General features: G+C 38.6%; 1 protein-coding gene across 5 annotated transcripts in view; it reads left to right on the top strand.

Moving 5' to 3' along the window:
• The first annotated feature begins 2,526 nt into the window (after positions 1-2,526).
• The window catches only part of col15a1b (collagen, type XV, alpha 1b), a 44,540-nt gene continuing 20,771 nt past the window's right edge, over positions 2,527-26,295 (top strand). For all 5 annotated transcript variants that reach the window (XM_063886637.1, XM_063886639.1, XM_063886640.1 and 2 more), the window contains exons 1-5: positions 2,527-2,686; positions 2,929-2,993; positions 23,120-23,307; positions 23,736-23,945; positions 24,273-24,425. In XM_063886637.1, coding sequence (XP_063742707.1) covers positions 2,676-2,686; positions 2,929-2,993; positions 23,120-23,307; positions 23,736-23,945; positions 24,273-24,425 — 627 coding nt within the window. In that variant the 5' untranslated portion in view covers positions 2,527-2,675. The remainder of the gene's footprint in view (positions 2,687-2,928; positions 2,994-23,119; positions 23,308-23,735; positions 23,946-24,272; positions 24,426-26,295) is intronic.

The raw sequence follows: 26,295 nt of genomic DNA on the forward strand, positions 1-26,295 counted from the left end.
TCAAACAGGTTTTTATAAATCGATAAAGAGAAAAAGAAAGAGAATATTTTTTCTGAAACATTTTGAATCTCTTAACTAAGAGATGCATAATAGGTGACCTTCAAATTCTTAAATGTATTTCCCCCTCGCACCCCCAGCCCAATGTATGTCTGTCTGAGAATTCTGCCTTTCCATCAGCCTGAATTCTCATCATTCATCATTCTTTTACCAAGTGTTTTGTCAGTAAATCTTTCATTTCTTCATTTATCAAAACATAATTTTCTACTCACTACTAATATGCTATTGTATTGTACTTATATTTTGTATTCTTAAATATATGCAGCTTTTATTTACTCAGAGTTTCTCCTATCTTGTTAATCCATCATCTTGCCACAGCTTCGACCAACCTTCCAGTAACATTTGGACATTTCCTCTTTTCTTCTCTTATCTGAGAGCTTAATCTGGGAGAAGAGCTAAAGAAGAAAGGCACAAATGGCTTAAGGAAGGGATGTTGTCAGTATGGACTAAAAGGGAAAGAGAATGGGCGGGGGGGAGAGATGAGGAAAGGGTGGGTACTTTTCTTTTTCTCTGAGCCATTATCATTCCAGCATCTGCTAATAGTGGGGTTTTAACATCACAACATGGATAATTTCACAGAGACACCCTCAGATCTTGACCCCTGAAGCCATGTCTCTGCTGGCTTGGGACCAGCACTAACCTGACCTGTTGTTTCATAATCCTGATGTGAAATGTGTAATGAATAATGTTTGTTTTTATTGCACCTATTTAAATATATATTAGGAAATAATGCTATCTGGTAGCGTGCTTCCTTTGGTTTCTGCTGAGTGTTGAAAAACCAGCTGACCAAATGTATAATTAAATGACAGATTGCCAAAAACAGGGACACACATTTTCATATGAGTCTTCTGGTCTTATATACACTTCTAATTTCAAATTTGTAAAACTCGTCTTTTTTTTGTTTTATTCTCGGGGAACTGGTTTAGTCCCAACACTAAACACCAGAATTAGACTAATGGGTGTTTTGCTTTGTAAAACATCAGTGTTTATGTTCAGTATGGAAGTATCAGGGTGTGACTATAATGGTATGAACAATATTTTCTTGTCTGACTGATTAAAGTGATGCAAACAGTGAGAGCATCCAGACAACAATTTCTGAGGCATTAAATATATGTTGAGCTAAAATGAGCAAATAGTCTTTGTATCCCATGACTGATTTATTTCTTGAAAATCTGTATATTCTATTTGAGTTTTCAAAACCAAACATTTACTATCAACCCAAAAGGGCTAAGGGTTGAGCTTGAATCTGATGAAAACCAAAACCAAGAACAAAATCTATGACTGTTCGATTTTGAGAGCAAACTGTTGAGAATGTTGTTCAGCTGGTAGATTGTGATTATTTAAGCCAATTATTTTGTCTACCCTTCAGGGCAGGCTGAATTCTTCATCTTTCTTTAAATAAGTATTCCCTCTTATATACGGCAGGATTCTACTGGTTTCCAGAAGAAGTCCTCATGTATAGAAGTCTATGAAAAAATGATCATATTTCAACTTGATTTATTACCTCATATCTAAACATTTTTACGAAGTTGTGTAAGTCTTCATTCATACCACATGATTTCATTTGTTACATTAAGGTACCATTAAGAGTAAAATAAAACATAAAATAGGGTATAATTAAGGGCTTTGCTAACTTGTGATATAATCTGGATGCTCTCCTTGTTTTTGTCTTGCAACTTTTACTCTTTCCAGTGTGTTTTTAATTAAGGAAAGTTAACTATTACCTCTGGTCGTCTTATTCAGCGCCCCTCTCCTTAGAGTCTCCCCTAAAGCCACTCCCCCCAAAACACATGGACCCCCCTGAAGTAACCTAGAAAGGAGCACAATTTTAGTGTTTTGGGATGGAAATATATTTGAAAAATTCATGATTCCACATTTTTATTCAAATACTACCAGAAATGAACTGACACACATATAACACCTTGGACTAGTATTACTCCACCATAGGTTGTAATAGTTGTTTTATGGATCTTGAGGCAAATAATGAAGCTACCATGTGAAATTTCCTGATTGCACCAAACCTAATGGGAATGTAAGGGTTACACACAAGGTGCATACATAATACCATACATGGGAAGTGTCAATGGTTTCAACAGCAAATCTTTGGACCAAGGCCATCTTACACTTTAATATACATCACTGTTCATTATGTCTGAATAAGTAATTGATAAACATTTGTTTTGGAATATTTTGTTCTCAGTCTGATATTAGCTATACCTACACATCAGATTTACAAACATTTTTTTAAAAAACGTATTAAAAATGGATGCAAAGATGGAAACACTTTTCTTAAATGACGTCCATCATATTGTCATTAGTGAAAATAACTTGACTAAAGCTTCAGGTTAGGAGAGAGGGTCCACTGAGTGAGTAAGGGGGGAGATTTTTTTCCTTGAAGGGAGTCAAATTTCCAACTCTGTGGGTCTGAGAGTCACTCAGCTCAGAACTGAGAGAGCCTTTGTACTGAGAGGGAGGGAGAGAGAGAGAGCAGCAGCATTAGTGTGACTTCAGGTCTGCACAGTGAGGCAGAGGGATCACAGAGTTGGACGGAATTCCATCACACACATGCACTTGGAGTTCATTTCAAAACCTGGATTTTAATTTATTTACTCGCTAAAATGTTTCAAGGGTAAGTCAATTCGAAATGACTTTACCTTTTCTGTATGTATGAAAGCATCCTGTCTTAAATTTAAGTTACACCTCAGAGTAGACCTGTGATGTAGCAACACTTCTTCTCTGGACAGCCTGTTTGCCTCTACATTCAAACACTTGTCATTCTCTACATCAGCCACTAACGTTAGGCGTTTTCAAATGTAACTCTTTTTTCCCCCTCCTGAACAAAACATTTTTGTGAATGATGTGTTTCCTCAGGTGGTCTCTTGCCTTGCATCTCCTCTTGCTGTGCTGGCTGGCCACTGCCCTGCAGGTTATAGAAGGTAATATTCATGCTGCTGCAGCTCTTTCCCAACACCGTACAGAAATACACAAATAGGATTGTATTTTTAAATGTATCTTCATTTCTTTGAAGGTAACAATGCCTTGCTTAATATGACTGCCCTTGTATCATGAGGCAGTAATATCAGTTTCCATGTACAGTTGTACGCTATAGTGTTAACTATGAATAATTATATGCAAAAGTTCTAATAAACAAGATGCTTTACTTTCTCATGCACAACGCAGTAACAGCAATTTTGGATAATTGTGATCAGATTCATGGCATCCTGTCCTTTTACTGTGTGCCCTATATTGTGTGTCACAAAGTTACGGTCACTTGGCAATTTTTCTACGGCTGTACATTTCTCTCACTTTTACCAACCAACTCATGAAGTTAATGTTAGCCATCTAGCTAGTGAATAAAATCTGCCTGCTTCAGGTGTCATTGTTTACCTCAACCAGAAATCTTGGGGACTTTTATATCACTCGTTCAATTTGAAACTGTTACCATGCTAATCTGCTTATTTGCGATTAAATACTAGCAGCAGGGGCTTTAGGTCATACCTATTTTTTCAGGGTCCTCATCGTAAGAGATTGGTAAGGACTATCTTTACAGTTCAAATAGCAGAAGAACAAAGGAGATAAAGCTTTAAAATACAGTTTGAATGGTCATGGTGTATATATCAATGTCAAGAGTCAAGTGTTGCCGGCACACTTCAGGTATTACTGTAGGTTTCAAGGAACATCAGCCGACTGGAAGTTGTACGCGGCTGATTTCAACATATTAACCACGGAATATGTTCAAACTATTTACCCTTGAAAAAAGAATTGCTGAGAACATTTGGTCTTTCAAAGGTGATGAGTCATATTAAGTGTATATTGAGCTGGGGAACTATTTGGGAAATCCCAATTTGGTCGTATTTTCAGAAAGAAAATGGTGCACGTAATGGACTTAGATGACTACATGTATCTATAAGCTGGAAGCCAACTAAAGTAATCTTGAGTTATCTACATCATTTAGGCAGTAAACAAATAATAGTGATATGGTTTAAGGAGAGACTTGTGAGGCATGGCATGAGAATGAGTGAATGAGAATGAGAATGGGCCTTGATGTAAAAAAAAAAGAGTTTGCAGTTGAACAATTAACCTAACGTACAAGTTATAAAATGAACATGTCACTAGTCATCCACTCCTCATTACAAACCCATGGGGTCAGTCCCCTTTCATTCCCATTTTCACACCTCTGTCCGCTGCTGTTGTTTCCCTATAGTTACTCCCTGCTGTGAGGCTTTTCTTATACAGCTCTGTAGGAGAGGGATAGTTTGTTTGTTTGGCAATGGGCCGGGCTTCCTCTACCCCCTTTATCCTGAAAGTGTGTGTTTGTGTGTGTACAATGAGGTAGCTGGAAGTGGCAGACGAGTCAAACGCTGCACCAGGGTGAGAAATGAACTGTTTAGTTTGTATGGTAATGGTGTGAGGGGTTTCATCTGCACTGCACTTGCTATTTGTGTGCTTGAGAACATCAGAGGGGTCGGTGTGGGTTGGTTCACACGGAGCTTTGAAAAGCAATGTTGAGAACACACTTGTCCCTGGGCCAGATTAATGTCAGCACGTTTAAGTATGTGGGTGGTTGATTTTTGACAATGGATGGATTTTTTTTTTACATTCACAGAAGTTCAGAAAGAGTCCAGGTTACAGTATTTCTGCAGGATTTAGAATCACTTGATACACAGTGAACACAGCACATCACATTGTGGACTGCCACAGGCTTGCTGGTTAGAGAGGCTGTCTTGTGATCATAAAAATATCATATGTGTTAATCCACAAACCAGTGTTCCAATCGTACAAAATGTCATCTCTATGGATATCAATTAGTCTTTCAATGCTTATGCTTGAATACTTTTCTGGGGCCAAGTTGAGAAGAGACTCTCAGACAGAATTCAGGTTGAGAAATTGAGAAACAAAAAAAAAGCGTATTTTTCCTCTTTTGGTGCGTTGCAGTGTCCACGTTAAGCTGGTGTTTCCAACAACTTTGTTTCTGCACAGACATCAATCTTTACAAAAACAGTCTGAAACACTAATGTGAGCGAGCGTCGTTTTCACACTTTGAAATAATCTTTATTTTTATTCAGTTGCTTTAGTCTGTTCGGTTTAGAGAGCATCATTGTAAGCATCTAAATTTAAAGACACAGAACTTATTTTTCTGTTTTCCACACTCCAAATTTCACCCTGTTCTCTTATTCCTGCCTCCAGGAACCTTCACCTCCCATTTAGCGTTGGTCGAGTTGCTCTGAAAGGGTTCCATGTTTAGCAAATATAAATGATTGTGAGGTGAACCCAGTGGGAGTCCGTTTTGGATAAGCCGCCCTTCTGTACTGTAAAACCAAATCACATCATTTACTCTTGAAAAGCCATACTTTGGTTGGCTTTTTTTTTTTGGTTGTTGTATGTTTTCTGTAAGTTTTCTGCTGTCAAAAACATATTTCCCCCAACTCCCACCTTTAAGTCTTTGCTTCTTCCGCTCTTGACCTTATTTGGTCTTTGCTGTTCCTGGAATAAAACTTCCAGCTAGCTCCATTTAGTGTTTTATGAGTCTGAAAACCTGGCAAGTGTGAGTGTCATAGAGCTGTATGAAAGAGCCTCTACCAAAATGTCTTCAGTATATTAGAGGACTGAACACCCTCACTGCAGCGGCGTCCTGTCTGGAATGTGCTCAATGAGGCAGAGTAACTTTAATTTGAACACAGTTGGGCACAATGGGCCAACTGTAAAAGGTGTCATTGCTGCATGTGTGTAACGGTCAGATCTATGGGATGGGGAAAATAACAGTCACTGGAAACTCGACAATAAGAATGGCTGTTTCTGTTAGGGTCTTATGACTTTCCATTGAAAATGTTCTTGTGTTTTCCATGATGCCATGCACACTGAGATGATGTAGTTCTTGATGTTGGTTCCCAGTACAGCATAGAGGAAAAGAGACTGTGCTTGGATTTGAAATAAAGACTGCAAAAGATGTGTTTTGCAGAGGACGTTAAAGTAATAAATAAAGCATTTATTTGATCAACGTGATGATTTTTAAGATAAAAAGTCTGATTTACAGCACTTACTGCAATGTGTTTTAGGAAGGAGAATGTTGCTGTTGTTTGGGTACACCGTTTCCATAGAGACTGTTGAAAAAGTTGCCATGAATCATCATCATTGTGCCGCGCTATCTGTGCTTCTGTGATAGAAACATACAATGAAGGCTTTTAACACACACACGTGTATTGCCTGCTCTAGGTGTGAACATTTCCACCTAGTACAACTTAGGATTTTTATATATTTAAATTTAGTGAGAAGTTTCATCATCAATTAATTTGCAGAATATTTGATCAATTAATCATTTTTCTTTTGTCAAAATGTTAACCCCAGAGCCCAAAGAAATGTTCTCGAATTGCCTTTTTTTATACCAAAAGGATTCAGCCTACTTTTGGATGAGACAAACAATAGCAGCATAGTTAATAATAGCTTTTTTATATTACATTTTACAGCTGTAGTTCAGTAAAGTGATGTTATTGAAGGAAGGTTGAATATTGCTCATGTTAATACCAGTCATATCAATTTATTTAGGTATTTTAACATTTTAAAGCCAGGATAATCATGTGAATTTAAAAAAGTAAAATGTGTGAGGCCTGTCACAACATCTATCTGCATGAAGAGAACACACAACGTTTTGTTTCTGGTAAAAAAAATAAAAAAAATAATAATAATAATAATCATAATAACAACAACAATAAGAATAATATAATAACAATAACAATAAGAATAAGAATATAATAACAATAATAATAATAATAAATAAAATAAAATAATAATACTTATTTTCTTTGCTTCCTTTACCCGTTTCAAAATAACTGTCAGGGTCTTTTTCCTTCTGACTCACTTCTATACATATCATCAGTGGTAAACTGCTGCTTATGCTGTTTGTTATGTAAGGCTATTTACTCCTCAACCTACAACTATTCACAGCATCTAGACTAGGTCCAAAGTAATGGTACATGACCGCGGATTCTCTGTACAGACAAGAAAGTGAGTTTAGATAGCTAATGAGATGCTATCAGACAGTAAGTAGTTGGCTGACTGACAGATCCAAACCTGACCTGCAGTTAGATTCATTTTATGTAGGGCAGATATTATACCTGTTTTGCTTTGTTTAGCTTGATTATTTGGGTCTTACTTAAATATAGTCACAACCAGAGCCATGTCCAGAATAACAATGAATATGTGACAGCCACAAACTACCACAAAGTCCACTCTATCTTTACAAGTTTGTCATGCTGGTTACTTTAGTCACAATGTAATAAGAGAACTGTACAACATCATGTTCACCTTCTTATTTCGAGTTTACTTTCAATACCTTGTTTGAAGAGAGAGGTAGGAGGAAGTACAATGTTCTTCTGTGTGTGTGTTTATGCTCAGGTATGCTTTTGCATATTTGGGTCGCTGGCTACTAAAATGATTTAGCTGTTTGCAGATGGACAGTACTACTTAAACACACAAATCCCCACTCTCTCCCTGAAGGACAAATCTGTCTGGCAAACACTAAATGACTAACATCATAATTGTCCTGTCCTCTAAAAGGAGGTTTCTGGAAGAGTATGGTAACATTCCATGCATAATCCCAATTCCTGTGTAATGTAATTGAAGAATCAATTGGAAACTGAAATCCTGCGTGAACCTGGTGTTTAGATTGGAAAGATTTCTTATTTGCCCTTGTATCAGACACGGCAGCTTAAATCCTTCTTCTTCACTTCTTTGCCCGAGGCCATGTGGATGTTCTTCTATAGTGACTGTTTCGGCTGACGGTGCTCTTAACCAGCTACAGTCAGTAGCAGCTGAACCTGTGAAAAAGATATAGGTGAAACATTGACAATACTATAATATCTCATTCCTTTTCTTATTTATTACTTTGAAGATTTCACTGGGGCTTTTTACAAAGGATTTATAATAAATAAATAGGCTAATTGCAAAACAGGCCCTTCTTTCTGTGGACTTAGTCTCCTTTCACCTTCGTGCCTTTGACGAAACATGTTTTCTTTTAATAAAACATATTCCTTTGTGCATTCAACATCATCTATGATTTCTTAGGGACTCTTCGCGGGGCAGGACAGTTCTGAAATATTTTTACTCTTATGACTAAAGGAGGACAGAATGTGCTCAGGGAACCAAAGATAAATGTACCAGTAGATAAATGTCCCAGATCCTTCTAGGGGTTGGAGGGAAAATCCAATTTCAGACCAGTTACATAAGCTTTTGAGAAATCAGCCTGCAACACATGTAAATAAATGAGGTATTTCAAGAGGGGGATGATGGGAAGCTTTTTGCCCTCTAACAGCACTTAATTTTAGTCTAGTGCTGACCTCACGTCATGTCATTTAATCTATATAAAGTCTGTACAGAGACAGGAAGACAGAAATGTATTTTATTTCCACAGCTCCAAACAATAGTGAACTTTGTGCTGCATCTTCAGTGGGTGGATGTCAATAGATGGTACTCTGCCAGGAGGGGCTGTAGAGGGAAGATGAGATAATATTTTCCTGTCACATTTCTCTAAAAGGTTGTCTTTCATTCCAGGCATTTCACATCAAAATCTGTGAAAGAATTCCCCCATTACGGTGCCTCCCATATGTTTCATTAGCATTCGTATTGGAAGAGGAGATAAGTCGATGGGAGAAGCTCTAAGAGGTTGTTTGCTCTGAGAACAACACTCGCAGCTGAGCAAACACCCGCCAACACACACAAACACACACTGAGAGTTTCACATTCAATGCACTGTGCCCCATACACGCATAATCAGGTCATAAACGGATGTAAACAGACAAACTTGTATCTATGATACCGTATATTCGTGGAAATGGCTCGGCTTGGTTCAGAGGTTTGGAGCAAATTGAAATTTGACTTAACAAATCAAACAAATAAGACTAACACACAAACACAAATGGCAAAGAGCAAAAAGGTTTAGAGAGGGGTCTGTACACCAAATGTTGCCGCCAATGTGATAGCTACCTGTCTAGCTCATGGCACTGTCCTTCTGTCTCAAGCTGCATCTCAGCTGGCAGTAGCTCTTGGAAGAAAAAAAACCCATTGTTGAGCTGCAAACTGGTAGGATGGCTGGGGGTTGGGGGGCAGGATGGGGTGAAAGCCAGGACACTGGATGTAATGGAAACGGTCCCTCTGCAGATGTCTGCCTCTGACTTCATAGCAATTCCAAACAGTGCATTCTTTATCATACAGTGTGGCATTGAGAGGACTTCTGTGTATTTGTAATGGTGTGTGAGTGTGTGTGTCCAAAGTCAGAAGTTCATCCAGATTTGAGTCAAATGGTTTTTGTGTTAATAACCTGTGGAACGGCAGGCAGCTTGTAAGCCATTAAACTAATCTGCTCCCATGTTGCAAGTCATGCTTCAATCACATGCCACCATAAGACTAACATATTATTATTATTATTATTTTTACAGAATTAAAAAATATACTATTTGCATTGCTTATGGCCACCACACCAATTTGATATTTAGAATTGACTTTATGCTGCATAAACTTGTGTTTATATATTAAGAATGGATTCACTGAATTTAATTTGAAAAGTGATGCTGCAGACACCTTCATAAAAAAGGTTTAGTGCTTTCATGTTGCAGTGTCTTACAGCTTATTTTTTGGGGTTAAATGACCCACAATTTGACTGTCTCTGCTCTAGTTTGGGTTTCCAGCAGCAGGATGCTGTTTGCAGCTAAAACACAGATATAACTTAAAAGAAAAAGTTAGCATCGAGCTAGTTGTGTCTGTTGTCTGTCGAAACTTAGCATTTAGCTAGATATTTGGCAGATATTTCTTCCCAGAAGTCAACAAGCAAATTAATATTGGACTAACATTTCTGGATGTGTAAGGCAAATCTTTGCTTATATGCTAACCATCACAACTTATTACATGCTGCTATTCCAACATACCTCTACTCCGACATTGACGTCTAATTGTCGGTGGCGGCATTTCCATTTTTTTTTTAAACGTGCCGCTACTCCGACAATTTCTTTTCCATTGTCGGAGTAGCGGCACTTTACTTTTTTTTTCAAACATTCCGCCATTCCGTCTGCATAGCCCCACTTAAGTGGAAGCATTCGGAGCGGTAGTTGACACTGTCAGACACGCAGGGCCCCCCTCCTCCCTCATGGACGCTTCTGATAGCCCTCCCCAATCCACCGTCACTGCTCCTCCAAGTCTCTCCATCGTCATCCCATCAGCTCCGGTCTACAGCTCGGCAGAATTGGGAGCAGCCTCGATGGCTTGCATAGCTTTAACTTTCTTGGAGCGACTCCCTTGCAGATCGGATGCAGGGCGATCGGACAACAACGAAATTGGGTGCCAACCAGTCAGTGCATCCATAACAACAATAGGCTATATTATGTTATACAAAATAAACTGAATATGTTAAAAAAAAAAGTATATATACTTTTTTTTTTAAAAAGACACACAAACAAAAATGAAAGAAAGACGATGCCCCGACGAGCCTGGGTAGACTGTCGGAATGGCGGTACTAAACTGTCGGAATAGAGGCATGTCGTAAAAGGGGTATGTCGGATTAGGTGCATGTCATTATAGGGGATGTCGGAATAGACGGTGCACCCCCAATTTATGACATGATGTTTTGTTAGTTTAAGCATTGCTCCAAAGTCACAAAAAATGTAACTTTTGAAAGTTGTACCAAAATCTTCCTTTAACAAATGAGACGTTACGTTACCTAAGACACCTTTGCTCCGTGCATTACATCAATGTTTTACTGCTAAAGCCTTTCTTGATAGTATACGACAAGTAAGTTATGGTAGCTAATGTTAGCAAACCTTGCTTTATAACCCACATCGCTGGCTCACTACTGACTTAAAAAATGACTCCTTCCATCATGCAATACAGTAACTTTTTTAGATTCATGATGCTATTGTAATTGTCCGCCACATGCGGCTAGTATTAATGCATTCTGATAAAAGTGTGTGCTGGAATTATACAGTACTTCCTTTTTTGCTTTGGACTTCCTCTAAATGCCACTTAAGCAGGGTTGATAGTTGACTAAGCTATTCATTTTTGAGTCATGTGTAGTCCAAGCACAGTTTATCCAATAAGTAAGATTTAGACAATCTGTTAACACCTAATGAATGTAAATAAAGTGCATTTACTTTAGACCACTTAACTGACTCGTCTATTCCACTGTGTTTCTATGTGAGACATGTGTGATGTTGGCCCCATGACTTCTCTAATGCAATTGGCTGGATGTCTGCCCTGGTTATTATCCTAAACTATCCTAATAATAGTTATCTGCCATCAGTAAGAGCAAACCTGGTTTTTAATTTGATTATTTGATAGCATCAAGCCAACACACTACAACATGATTTGTCATTCAGCACGATGCAATCTAAATTCTACTAGCTTCGTTGGTTTTAGATGGGATCTCTGACTGACAGTGGGACACACAAAAACACATTCACAAAAGTTTGGATGAGATTGGTGCACACACATTTTTATCCACAACACAAGATCCTGGTTTGAAAGAGTTTGGGTAGCTATATGATATCAAAGTTTCAGTGCACAGCATTTGTGTCTTATTTATTTGTGTGTGTGTGTGTGTGTGTGTGTGTGTGTGTGTGTGTGTGTGTGTGTGTGTGTGTGTGTGTGTGTGTGTGTGTGTGTGTGTGTGTGTGTGTGTGTGTGTGTGTGTGTGTGTGTGCAGGTCAGTTCAGGTTAATCCTATCCTGGGGTCAACCTCTACTTGCGATAACCTCTTTGACTTCTAAGTCTTTTCTTTTCTCCTCCTCTTATCTTTCCTATTTTCTTTTCTTTTCCCAAAGAAGCCCCTTTGTTTTCTTTTTTTAGTTCCTCCCTTCCTCTGCCCATCCTCCCCCTCTTTTCCCATGCCTAGGAATAATTTGTCACAAGGGTTGTCACATTGTGAGCTATAACTACCGGATTACCATCATTATATGTATTGATAAATGCTTCCTGTTAATCTTTTACTTTGTTTAGTGTGGGGTTTTTGAGTGTAGGGAGAAAAGAGGGAGCCTGTAACCAGAATTGTATACAAGCGTACAAAAGGGATAAACTGAAATTGATTAGGAGGCGCTGGATTACACTCATATTATTATCATGTGTATAATTCACTCTAGGCATAGTAAAAAGCTATGTACCAGGGCTATTACTATTTATGGTAAGCATAAAAATGACAGGGATGATAATGATGATGATAATTAATGCCCCTTTTTCTGCTACCCTCACCCCCACTGTTTCCACTGAGGACACTTATTAAGCAGACCACTGATGGGGACTGATAGACTGTAACTCACTCCCAGGCCGCCTTGCCCCTTTGCCTGCAGGTAGTCCCTTTGTCTTCACTGAAGGTTGGAGGTTGAGCTAGAGGTTCAAAGACTGTGTGAATGTGTGTGTGATTGTGTGTTCGTGTACGTCTGAAATCATCCCTGACATTCCAGACATTTTTTTTATGTCTGCCACCTGCCGTCCTGGACACAAAAGGGGATTGGATGAGAAGAACTAGTCCTGTCCTACTCATGCAATCATCACTCAACCTTAATGAGTACAAACCAACAGCTTACACTGCCTCTCAGTGATGTAGCTGTAAATTACAAGCTGAGATCACCATTCCTCAAATCATTTTTACAAACTTTTATATGACAAAAATAAACATCATATGTACTTTTGTGAACATTTTCTGTGATAGTCTAAGACAACTTAGATAAGTTATAACTAAAATACATGATATTGAGTTACAGTAATTTTCCGCATCATTTATGTCCTTACCTTAAAAATAATTTATTAAGTAAAAAAGGACATAGATGACTTTATTTTGACTAAATCTGGGTTGGCACACTTCCCACTGTAATCATGCTCGCTGTTTCTGGAAATATTTGTTTTATCTTGCTCTTTATATATATACATGTCTTTTTTTCCCCCTCTCAATCCTATTATTTATTCCTTTCAGCATCACTTTTCCTTTTCTTTTCAGCATTGGTCACAGATCCCAAACACAATGCAGTACATTCCTGAAGCAGTTCCTTTAAAGTTCCTGAAGAAGTTTGTAATTTTATAAATAAAGCAACCACCTCAAAAAACATTAGTCTGGTTTGGCTGATGTTCTGGCTTTATTTAGTGTGTTTTAATACCACTGAATAAATGAGCTACATTTGACTTAATAATAACAATGACTCACCACTCAAAAGGATGATAGTGTTTTATTTTAGTGACTTTCTTGGCCAGCCTTTACAATAGGAGCTTATAAATGTAGTCCAACATTTCCTGGCTGAACATGGCCTAGAAATATGAAATGAAAACACATCGTAGGAAAAGCGGAAGATGGGGGAGAGGAAGGGAGGTTGGGGGAGAGGAAGGGAGGTAGGGGGAGGTACAACACTGGCTTCATTGACTACTTGCCTAGTGGCTACAGTGTGCATGTGCGTGACTGTCTGAAAATGTGCATGTGTGGTATACCCTTACCTGAAAACAGGTCCTCTCTGTTGACCTGTGGAGCACGCCCACCCGCATTTCTTTCGCTTTAGGGTTGGCTAAGAGGATGTGTCATTCAAGACCTACTAGGGAATAGTTAAATATACAACACAGTCACACACACACACACACACACACACACACACACACACACACACACACACACACACACACACACACACACACACACACACACACACACACACACACAAAAGAAAAACTAAACAAAAATACCCTTGGAGTGGTCATCCGAAGATGTATGAGCTTAATTAGTCATGAAGAGTTAAACATTCGGTACCATCTGTAGTGCTCGATAAATGAGTTCTTGTGTTGTTCTGGCACAAAAACACTAGAGCCTGTGAGCCAGAACCTCTTTCGCTCTAATTGGCAGAGCTTGTACACTCAAACTCACACGTAGGACTTGTCAACACACACACAAACAGGAATGAAATCATCCTTGCACGTCAGCTTCGACCATCATGAGCATCTTTGAATTGCACAGCTATCCAGACTGCTGCAGAAATATTATGCAGGAATGTTTTAAACAAAGTGGTGGTTACCAGCTTTTTATGTGCCTCCACAGCCTTTTGATGAGTTTGAATTGGTAATTATAAAAACAACCTATCATGATATGTGATTATTTGGATATACTTGCACTATGAGTTATCCTTCTGCATCCCTTCAAAAAGGTTGCTCTGAATTTGTTGGAGGAAAGAAAAGCCGGGGTCAAAAAAACATTCTATAATAATAATATTATATAATTTTTACAATTTCACTGAGTTAAATCATTTAACCAACACCTTAAATGCTTTCCCTTCAGATGTGTTAACCTAATGAGAGACTGTATTTAATTGTATGCTTACATTGATATTGATGCATTATTATTTGTAGTGTCAGGTAAAAAAACACACAGTATACTTAAAGGAAAACAATATGCTCTCCCTTAAAGTGTTTTAAAAATACTATAAATGTGTATTATTAGGTTTCCACTTCATGACTTAAATTATTAAACAAACATCTGCCTTGGTCATAACCAAGCCCACTCTTGGTTAATTTTAGAAAAGCATGAGGTCATGGAAACTTCAGTTGTTTGGGTAAAATGTTCATTCATACTTGACTTTTAAGCTTTCTAGAAAAATGTTTGGTAGGCTCTTTAAATCCAAGCATGTGGTGTTAATGTGCTGTTCATTGGTCATTATGACGATAATGTATTAAAGAAAAGTGTCTTTATTCAGTCTATTTATATAATAAATAATATACTTCGACATTTCAACCAGATTATTATTCAACAAAAACGTTTAAAATGTAAAACATATTAGTGTGGCAAGCTTTCTAAACATGAACCTAGAAAAAGATGTGATTGGCAGCTCATCTTTTTTAACCTTCTTTTTCTTTTAACTCTAGCTTTATATATGAAGGTAACATGACCAATATGCTTTTCTTTACTCAGGTCTGCTTTTATTACTGTTTATGACCACTAGATACTGCCAGAGTGCCAGTTTTTGTGAACAAGGCTATGTAAGAGGTTCCCTTTTTTAAGTCCCCTTTATTTTTTCTGCTCTGTTGTGTTTATTGTAAAGCTCCTGAAAACAGTAAGCTGATATATAAGGATGTGTATGTGTATAGATACCTACAATCTTATAACTCCATCTAATACACATGTATGAAATCCATTTTAAGAGCTAAGATTGACCATTAAGCCTGACTGATGGACATGTTTATGATAACAATGTGACATATTACAGAGTGTTAAGTGTTCTGGTCCACGTGGTTTCTTCTCTGTTTCCTAAATACTCCTTAATATTTATCTATGTGAATAAATTCATATGATCTCCAATGCGATTGACTTTGACAGTAAACCAATTAGAGTTTATTGTTGGGAAGGTTGCTAGGTAGAGTGGGAACTGAGAGAGAGACAGGGGTGAAGCGTGATAGGGATGACTCTTCCTGGAATCCAGAGGCCCTGAACGGGGTCACCGTGTTTAGAAAAAAAGGAGAACACGCATAAGAATGGGGCAGCAGCCATTGCACATGAAAGTTGACATGTTCTTTTTGTCATTTCTTAACACCATAATGTCAAAGAGAGGCCATGTTCACCATCCTACGCCCTTTTTTATTTACATATTATTTACTTGAGGAAACTCCACTCTTCAAGATTTATTTTTACCAATGGATCAAATGTTTAATGTGACAGGGGTTCTTTGTAGTGAAGAGCCCACATTAAATTATCACCCGCTGTTTGCCAGCAGGAGTCTTTAGGTTCTTTTAGCTTATTGTTTCACTAACCTTACCTTTTACTTTACTGTCATTACTCTCAAAAAGCCTCTAGACCTTTTAACAAAAAAAGTTGTTGGACATCAGAACAATACTAAACAAGGATAAATAATGGACTCACATTCGTCAATCGGCCATCTCCCAAATGAATGCTTATGTGGATTCTGGATGTGTTAATAGGCAGCTTTGTGATGACAAGAGTGCCAAAACAACTTTATAAGGTTGCAGTATGTTGTACTTTATAATCATGGCGTGAACTGCCTCCCCCTTGTGGCCCAAAAAACACATGATACTGCTTTAAGTAGTATTTTATGAATCCAATGTGGAATTGGAACAGCCAGTATGGGGAAACTCCACTGGTTGCACAAAGAAATCACATTGTCTAGAAGTCTACGAGAAAATTGACCACAGAAAACATTTTCCTAATTAGTTAGAGGTCTCATTTGCTATTTCCTAGACTCTTTCTAACTACATCCAATATATTCAACATCATTTTGAATATAATGGACTCATATTCTCTCAAATAGTCTCTAATACTGTGCTTTATGGAGTGGCTACTTTGTGGATGACAGGTCTCTATCACAGTGGGACCTTGTCTTGGTGTCATTCTTATTTTCATCCTGATACTTCAATTGTTTCACAGTGTTTTCAGTTCATGAAAGTTAATTTAACCTTTGGGTCATTTAGACAAATCTGTTTAGATGTACTTTGCTCCACCCTCTTGGTTCGAAAAACCAATATGGTGACGGCAGGAAGCAAACTGAAGTCTTGAAATCACATGTTGAACAACTCATTTCTTATATACAGTGCATAGTTATTCTATCTAAATGTCGTTATTACACAGTGTATACTGCTGCTGGGTAAAACACTGATATGGTTTTAAAGACTTATTTCGTTGATAAAACCTGTATAATTGCCAACCATTATAGTTGGAACACCTCAGCTTAATAGGGTTAGAGTAACCCTAACCATAACCCCAGAGCAGGGTCCCCCCTTTCTTCCTGACCCCCTCTAACCCATCCTCACCCCTTCCCATTCCACAACACCTTATCCCTGGCTAATCCATGACTAATCAAGCATTTCCCCCTGGGGGGTCTCCTCCCTCACCCTCTCTTTAAATCTTAAACCTATCATTTGCTCCGTTAGAGACCGACCCTTTCCCTCCCACAACAGTTTTTATGTCAGTGTACTCTAACCTGCACGACTCCCAGAGTCTGATCAAATGTATCAACTCCTACAACCCACCACCCCAAGGTAAGGCGGTTAAGAGAGAGGACAAGGAGGATGTCACATGGATAATAATAAAAATGTTGGAGTGTAATAATTACATACATATTAAATAAAAGTACATCAATCAATGTTTCCCATCTTAAAGAGCCTAAATGTGCCGTATGCAATGTTTAAAAGCATCCTTGAATGCCAAATGGTTATTACGTCTTCACTTTCATTCTTAAGTTCACAAGTCCTGGTAATTCTTCATTAACCTGAGCAACCAGAGAAACGGATGACTGGTTGGGAAGGTCTGCTACAGTTTGTGTATGTCTTCAGTGATGTTTCCATCATATCACAAAGGTGTTTGTTTTGTGCAAAGTGAAAATATGAATACAAATTATTGGAACTCCAAATGCTACAAATGCCAGTCTACCCTTCTTTTGTGTTACATATTGCCTAGGGATGTTATGTGGATGTCACAATTTTCATATGTATCCGGCACCCATAAACCCTTGCATATTTAGGTTGTTTCCTGTTCCTTGAGCACAGGTTGCAATTTGATTTCTCCTCAAAAGTGAAGTATTAAAATATAGTCCATCACATGCCTAGTGTTAGCACGCCCCTCTTCAGCCTAAACAAACACCACCCAATGATCCTCAGAAGCACTCCATCCTTCATCCTGGACCTCACCAAACATGTAGAGAAGCACAATACGACAGAACAGGCATCTCTTTGTCATCACCAACACGGGGCCTCTCTCCCTCTCTCCTTGATCAGTGAGCTGCAACTGAGAGAAAGTCCACACTTTATAAATGCTTCCATTCAACCTTTTGTATTTATTTTTTAATTTCAGTCATGTGACTTTTGAATGTGATCTATCAAGGCCTTTTTGTTATTGCTCTGCTATTTAAAGGGGGAGGGTTAGGTATCTCAGTCTTCAATAAAACAAGACAATTCTACATTTATAGTTGAAATTGTTAGACTTCAAGAATTGTTGATAAAAAAATCTAGTGCAGGCTTATTGATATACCTGATACTTATAATTGATACCATCATTAAGAGGTGAACTTTTCTGTGGTGAATGGAGAATTGCAATAATAGCCACTCTTTACACATACAGTAGCTACCAGTAAATTATTGGAACAACCTTCCTAGTGATATTTACTACATTCAGGAACAATTTCATCTGGCACCCATTCACACATGCCATGGCAACGTCTACATTTATAGGGGAAATATATTGGGAAAGAGAGAATCCAGCAGGTAGTGTAACCCTTATCTTTACGACTATAAAACTCAACAGAATAAGAAAAGGATAGGACATGGCTCACATTTATTGTTAGTGTAAATGGCGATTATGTCCAATGCCAATCTTCTTTTAATGTGTTTAGTATTCAATTATGCAAGTTTGACAATTAACATTTCTGGTGTAGCAATTAATGTAAATGCCAAAATTGTGATTTGTTTGCGTCAGCCCTGCAATGTTACAGATTATTTTAACAACACAGCAGTTAAAAGAAAAAGGAACACTTGCATTTTCTCTGAAATATTAATATGTCTTAAGGAAGGAAAACGATTTCTCTGAATATTGGTTGCTATTCCCATTCACACGTGACCCCACAGACTGAATATGTGAAATGGAATCAAGTTGCGTTGTAAAACTGACAGAATATTAAAGCGAAGCTTAATGTATTATCTTAGAAACAGTAACAAATATAAAAGCACAAACATGCAGGAGCATAAATGAAATGTCAATAGGTAAGAATATATGTTCTAATATTTAAAACACACAGTAGTTAATTGAATATAGAGCATAGTAAGCACAGCTATTGTGTAGTAAAGTTGTTTTTTCTTAGTTTTTCAATGTTATTTCTCTCCCACACATTTTAAAATGTTACATCTAGCTAGGAAGGAATGCTTTACCTTCATGGCGTTATAAAGAAATCTCCTTGATGCTCCTGCAGTGTATTTTGGACACATTTCAGTTTTTATATGGCATTTTGTTATCTCACCACAAGCCTCAGTAGAGGCCGGTATAGCAGCATAATGAATGATATACCTCATCCCAAGTCTGTGTTCCTATGTTCATTAGAGTTGACATGCTGTACTGTACATGTGATGTGAGGGATAGGCTAAAAAAGACCCCAAGTACGACCCGGAGAACACACACACAGATGGGAAAGTAGGAGGATGAGGAGGAGGAGGGTGGACTCTCTAATCTGCCTGTCTGAGCAAAAAAAAAAAGGAGAGAAAATCAAGTCTGCTGTGTTGTGTGTGCCAGAGGAGGGGGAGTCAGTAATTACAAAGAGGGACAGAAGAGGGGAGGGAGAGGGAAAAAAGACAGAGATGTCAGGGAGTCACAAACGACCAAGACACAGAGACGGAGTGAGAAAAAAAGGACATAACGCGTGGAACTCAAAGGCTGTTCCTTGAATTTTTCTTGCAGCACTGAAGCTTTTGGATTACTGAGAGTTACTTTTACACACTCTGCAAGTGCATCCTCTATAACTGGAGACTTAGCACTGTATTGCTGTCATCCCTGTTGGCACGTGGGTTGAAGTTTATAGACGCAGTTAACAGGACCGGCTTATTACTACATTCATGTGAGACAAAGTGAGAGGATGGGAGCCCTTCGCCTCTCTTTCGCTCTGTTCTTCCTCTCATTGTCTCCCGCACAAGCCCAATGGTGGAATTTCATCTGGGCAAAACCTAAAACCACCACAATCTCTATTAATTCCTCCATTCCTCTCTACCTCACTTCTACATCCATCACCTCCCTGGGCCCTTCTGACACTCCAGGGACAACAGAATGGAGGCTAAAGGAGGACGGTGTGACAGAGAAAACACTAGAGGGTAGCACTCTGACAGAGGGGTCTGTGCTGGCCCCCACACCCACCCCTGGAGGGGCAATATTTGGCCAAAGCACTGCAGAACCTGGGACTTTACCTCCAAAGGACAATGCAGGTGCAGGCAGTAAAGCCAGGGCCATAAGCAAACCCTTGAAACATTGGAAAAGTGGTGAGTTTCACAGAGGTGTTCAAAGTGCAATAGTTTATTATAGCAAATGATCAAATCTGTGATGTAAAATATTCTATTTCAAAATAAATAGGATTTTTCATCCTCTCCCAGGTTGAACACTCATTGGATTAGATCATTCTGTTAGAATAACAATCACATAATCTAGAATAGACCAATTGAAAAAAGGATTAGAATCTCATTTAACTTGATTATCAAACGCAACAAAACATTGAAATAGCATCACCTACAGTTGCCTACATATACAGAAAACATGGAACAACAATGGTATTGATAGGGTTTTGGTTGATCTGACCAACTACTCTTCTTTTAGCTCTGTTCCGGTCTGCATCAACTGAAATATGGTGATCCTTGTCTCTAGTTTGTGAGACTGATTGCCTGTCAGTAAACCCCTATACAAAAGTGTCAGGGTTTGGGAAACAATGAGCTCAAAGATGTTAAAATTGAAGCCTGGTTCATGTTTGCTTTGTTTGTTCTGGGCTATTGTGGAAACATCTCTCATTCAGTATTTCATGCTGAGGGGTCAGTGGTTGAGTATCCTATCAAACCTTATTCCAATTTAGTAAATGTACCTTGATGTGTTTAGCATTAAAACTATTAGAATCTTTACAATCTAGAGAAAGAGTGGAGCAGGGAGCTTTTGTCTGTGCCACATCAGGGTCAAGGTGGGTTTAAAAGGTCATTTGTGGAAACGCTAGGGGGTTTGTTAATATTGGCTTTGTAAGTCTCCTCAAGCTGATCAAGCATTCATGTGGCCAACATGACGAGGATTAGGTTCATGAGGAGGGAATCGGAGTGGAAAAGTGTTACGCAAAATGAATGAGAGATCAAATGACTGGAAAGTGTTGATTTGCTGACTTGAATTATATGCATTAGCTCAATGATTGTTTGAAGTATGACTGACCACTTAACCTCTCTTTTAATAGTTTACTTGGATAATAAGTGGGGCTGAGTGTTTCCACATCAAAACATTTGTGTAAAATATATTTTACAATACATTCTAAAAAAAAGTCTATTCTCTTAAATCCATACCACATGATGTCATTAGAATGGGATTGGACCAATGGCCGTCATGTTCGTTGTTACTCACTGGTGTGTGTGTGTGTGTGTGTGTGTGTGTGTGTGTGTGTGTGTGTGTGTGTGTGTGTGTGTGTGTGTGTGTGTGTGTGTGTGTGTGTGTGTGTGTGTGTGTGTTAGTGAAGCATTGAACCTATCTACCTTTCTAGAACTTTAGTATTTCAATTGTATTCAACTTTGAAATCCACTTTTCACAGCTAAATAAATATCCTACATTTTACTTCAGTTTTCTGATCACAACGCATTTACGAGCTAGTAGGTGGTAACTCTATCTGACTTGTTTGTTCCTTGGCAGTGAAGGCCTACATTGGTTTCATCAGTTGCTTAATATGTGTTTTAACATGTAAATGTTTTCATGCCAACTAAAAAAAAGACAAGCCAGCAAAATTAATTTGTAATACGTTGTAAAAATGATTGAGTTGTAATAATTTAATTGCTAATAAGATTGGGTTGAATATAGTCGCATCTAGCCTTGGCTAATGCATCATTTACTGACTTTCTGCCCCTAGCTTTTTCCTATCATTTACTTGGCCTTTCAGTTTGTTACCTTACACGGATGGGCCGCAGCTAAATCTGTTCATAAATATCGAAAACAGTTGACGCTTATCAAACTCATACTGCGAAAAGGTAACTAGCCTAGCTCAGCAGAGTAATAGTAGCTTAGCTGCTTTATCAGCTTTAGCTTGAAGTTTAGCTACTTTATATTTTAAAGTTGAAAATGTATCTAGCTACTACAAAATCTGTATTAGATGTAAATTGTTTATTCAGTTGAGGTTTAATAAGACTAGCATATTGTTCCCAAAATGTGCTGAGAAGAAATTCACATACCAATATATGACCCCCTTTTCCACTTCTTTCTCTGCCCAGAGGGGCTGTGAGAACTCTCAACAGCAGTAACCATGTGAAATGGCTGCTATCCAAGTCATGTATCGGTAATCACCACAGGTTACTACTGCCAAGTCAGTATCAGACCAGATTCACACAGTTGTATCACGCAGTAAATTAAAATGTCAGGGGATAAAAAGTTAAACCTTTGCAGTCAGTGGCTAACGGACAGCATGCTGGTTGTAGCATGAGCTCTCTCACAGCAGATCCTCTCAGTCATTACACAGAGAAGTAATGACTTCACATCTGGACTGGAGGTGTGACGACTTTGGTGTGTTTTCATTTGCACATCTCAAATTTACTGGTAATGGTTCACAGAAGCACACACACACACACACACACACACACACACACACACACACACACACACACACACACACACACACACACACACACACACACACACACACACACACACACACACACACACACACACACACACACACACTGCTCAAAACCCTCTAATCAGGTATGCTTTCAGTCGGTCAGTTTGATGAATTAGAGACCCCAGGATGTTGACCTGTCTGGTCTATGTGGGTGTGTATGTTAACGTGGGTGAGATGTGCATTTGATGTGTGCACAATGTATGCAAAATACTTTCTATCTGTGTGTGTGTGTACATATGTGTGTGTGCATCACAGAGGTATAGGTAGCAGGGGTGATCTCGGCCGGAATGCTGAGGTGAGAGTTAGTCGCCACAGGAGACAAACTCTTAGTGGGGGGAATCAAGACAATGTGAAGCCATCTCTTCACATACACACTAAATACTCTAATTACCTGCCATTTTGGGTGCATTTCTTTTTGGGAGGATTAGGTCCATGTGAGGCAGAGCAGTGAGGCGTGGGCACTGTCTGGATCAAATCAAGTCAATTAAAGTCATGTCAAGATGATTCCGGTAGCTCTTTTTGAACTAGCAACACACAGGTTGCAGACAAAGAAGACGTGTTTTAATTGGGGTTAAGACATCTGCCAAAAAAGTGTATCTGCATGTAGGTCATAAGATCCAGTTATTGAGGATGTTGAAGTTAACTTGTGCCATGTCAAGAAAAGAAGGATGCTAGATGTTTCTCCTTTGTTTCCACGTACACATTTTCTCCTTCTGTGATAGAGCGTGGCTCAGGAGGTCATCTGGACCTGACAGAGTTAATTGGCGTGCCCCTCCCTCCCTCCGTCTCCTTTACTCCTGGCCATGAGGGATTTCCAGCCTACAACTTCGGGCCAGATGCCAACATTGGTCGGCTCACCAAGACCTTCTTGCCAGGCTCATTCTACAGAGACTTTGCCATCATTGTCACGGTAGGCTAATACTGAAGAACTGAACCCTTGTAAACCCTATTTATGCCGTCATTCTTTTTTAAGGGGTCATGAAGTGGTTAACACACACATTTTATCTTAGTATACTATAAGCAACTGTATAACATTGTAAATGCATACATTGCGTGACTTTTCTTCTGAACAATCTTGATGGTAAAGTATGGTCATGTTATGTTGCCACCTTGTGGCAGTTTGATGATAAAGCAAGAGTCCTATATTTTGTCAATGCTAAAAAGTTTCAATTATCCCCAAAGTGTTTTAATACTTTGTATCTGCCCATTTCTTCTAAATACATGTGTACTGGAACGACTGTCAATATCAGTCTTCTACATTACGTATTTATATGTTTAATGGTATGTTTATAATATTCCTATGATGTGGGAAAGATGACTATGAATCTATTACTCCAGGTGCGTCCAGCCTCTCAGAGAGGAGGCGTTCTCTTCGCCATCACGGATGCCCGTCAGAAGGTGGTGGAGCTGGGTTTGGCCCTCACTCCGGTGCGTAGGGGCCTCCAGAGCATCTTACTGTACTACACTGATGAAGAAGAAGCTTCACACAGCCACAAAGCTGCTTCCTTTAGTGTCCCTGATATGACCGAGCAGTGGACACGATTCACGGTGAGCATCATGTGCAGTCTGTGGTATGATAAATTGTAAGATCAGGGAGATGTTTTCAGTTGCTTCAAACCTTTTGTTAAACCTTTTTAACCTTGGTATACCTTCGCATCAAGATGTGCAATTAATGTATTTGTATTATTTTGCAATTTATTATCTTCTTTACAGTTAAGAATTGTTCTTTATAGATGAAAACACATTAAGGCATCACATTCACTTCAATCTTTGCATCCTCACCAATCATTTTTTCCTAAATACAACTCCCCTTTTATCAATAACCATAAACATTTCAAAGCCCTAACAATTGGTGTATTTTATATCATCCATCAGGTGGTGGTGGAGCAAGACGAGGTGCGTCTCTACATGCATTGTGGAGAGGCAGACAGGATGACTTTCCATCGCAGACCAGAACGACTCAACTTCTCGCTCAATTCAGGAGTTTTCGTAGCTAATGCCGGAGGCACAGGGCTCGAAAAGTTTGTGGTAAGTTATAAAATCCTTTAAATGTAGGAATGTCGCTGAGTGAGGATAAAAACTGCATAAAGAGCAAAGAGAAGGAGGAAGAATGATGCCTGCTTGTGTCAATATCAGGGTGCAGTTTGTCAGTGTAGGTTTCAGATTGCATTTGTTCCTGTAGGTGTGTGATTGTGTGTTCTGGCCTCTCATTACCATGAAATGTCATCTGCCTACAGTCTGTGTCATCTGAAACAATTCCAGTGTTTAAGAAAAATAGAAACAATGTTCGAAACAATTTAACTAAATGCTTGAAGAAAAGATTTGCTTTTATGATAAACATCTTGAGTCAGCAACAAGAAGGGAGAAAAACCTTGTCCCTCATAAAAAAATGATTATACCGTATAATAACAATTACTTATTGCAATATTCCTTCATAATGGACTTTTATGTGATTATATCTTATATATTTACATTATAAGCTGGTAGAAGTAGTCAACTTTTGCTTTATGTGAAGAAAAATATTTCATTTTACATTTATTAGGTATTCATGTGTTATGATAATTAACCTAATTGATCAATGCCCTTTTTTAAGTACTGTTTCATAGCATTAAAGATAATATAGATATTTTTGAGTCATCATATCTATAATTTACAGTGCTATTAACCTATTATAATGTAGACAAAAAGTGCTTACTAAATGTATTTACAGAACAGACAATCCTCTGTGAAGTTATAATTTATAATAAGCAAATGCTTACTTAGAATGTCTCAACTATGACTGTGTTTCCAAAGCTAACCCTATCCAACAGGGTCTGTCGAAGAACACAAGTCTAAACAGGGTCAACATTTCTCGACCTGCTCAAGTACAACCTCCTGAGCGGGCTCTGTTTTATATTTTATTCTATAAAACTATAAATATCAGAGAGGAAGTAAGAAAAGGAGGACGGCAAAGAGATGATAAAGAAGGAAGGGAGGGAGGGAGGGAGATGAGGATGGGAGGAAAGGATGTGGGAGTAAGTTGATGGCAGATGAGGAAGTCAGAGATGTCAACAAGGCTTGGTTGTGGTCAGATTAAGGACTTGTTCTGAGTCTGCCGCAATGTCAAGTGGGATGGAGTAGTAAGGTAACCTAAGTTAAGCTCTGCTAGTCTATAGGGATGAAAGCATAATGTACACCTAACACAAAGTAAACTCTCTTCTAACTGATATTATTACTGGAATCATCCTTGGACAATTTTCAATTTAGAAACCCAAGCAGCCAGTAACTTGTTGCCATGGTGAGGGGAAGGCTTTGTTCAGTGTGGCCTGACTTATTGAACGGGTTATCTGAAGCATGACGACAGAATATATGCATGCTCAGAATCGGTCACATCCAATCGGAAATATCTGGGTCACTGTGTGTGTGTGTGTGTGTGTGTGTGTGTGTGTGTGTGTGTGTGTGTGTGTGTGTGTGTGTGTGTGTGTGTGTGTGTGTGTGTGTCCTTGGTTTGTTGTTATGGGCTTCAAAGTGGAGCAGTCATGGCATGGCCTTTTTAATCAGCATGTGTGTGTATGTGTGACCGTGTAAATGTAGGACTCTCTCCATGATGCCATATAAACTAAATAACCAGCGCTTTTATCGCCATGCTGCCAGTACTAATGTTGTTTGGGTGCATTTTTGGGAAATCCGGTCTCTCAGGTGATGGCATTCAATGTACTTGTGTGTGCGGTGCTCCTCTGTTCATATAAAGAGAGAAAGAGAGCACTTGTTTAAGTCACCACACTAAAATGTTCATGCAACTTCAGTGCGTTGAACATTCTTTTACAAAAGTAGGGTGAGTATTATGGCAAGACTAACCTCTTAATTAACTTTTAAGAGGCCCTATTTCCCTTTTCTGTATGTCTTATATAGGTTATTT

This window comes from Eleginops maclovinus, chromosome 6 (genome assembly GCF_036324505.1).
Source record: "Eleginops maclovinus isolate JMC-PN-2008 ecotype Puerto Natales chromosome 6, JC_Emac_rtc_rv5, whole genome shotgun sequence".
NCBI classification, from domain to species: Eukaryota; Metazoa; Chordata; class Actinopteri; order Perciformes; family Eleginopidae; genus Eleginops; species Eleginops maclovinus.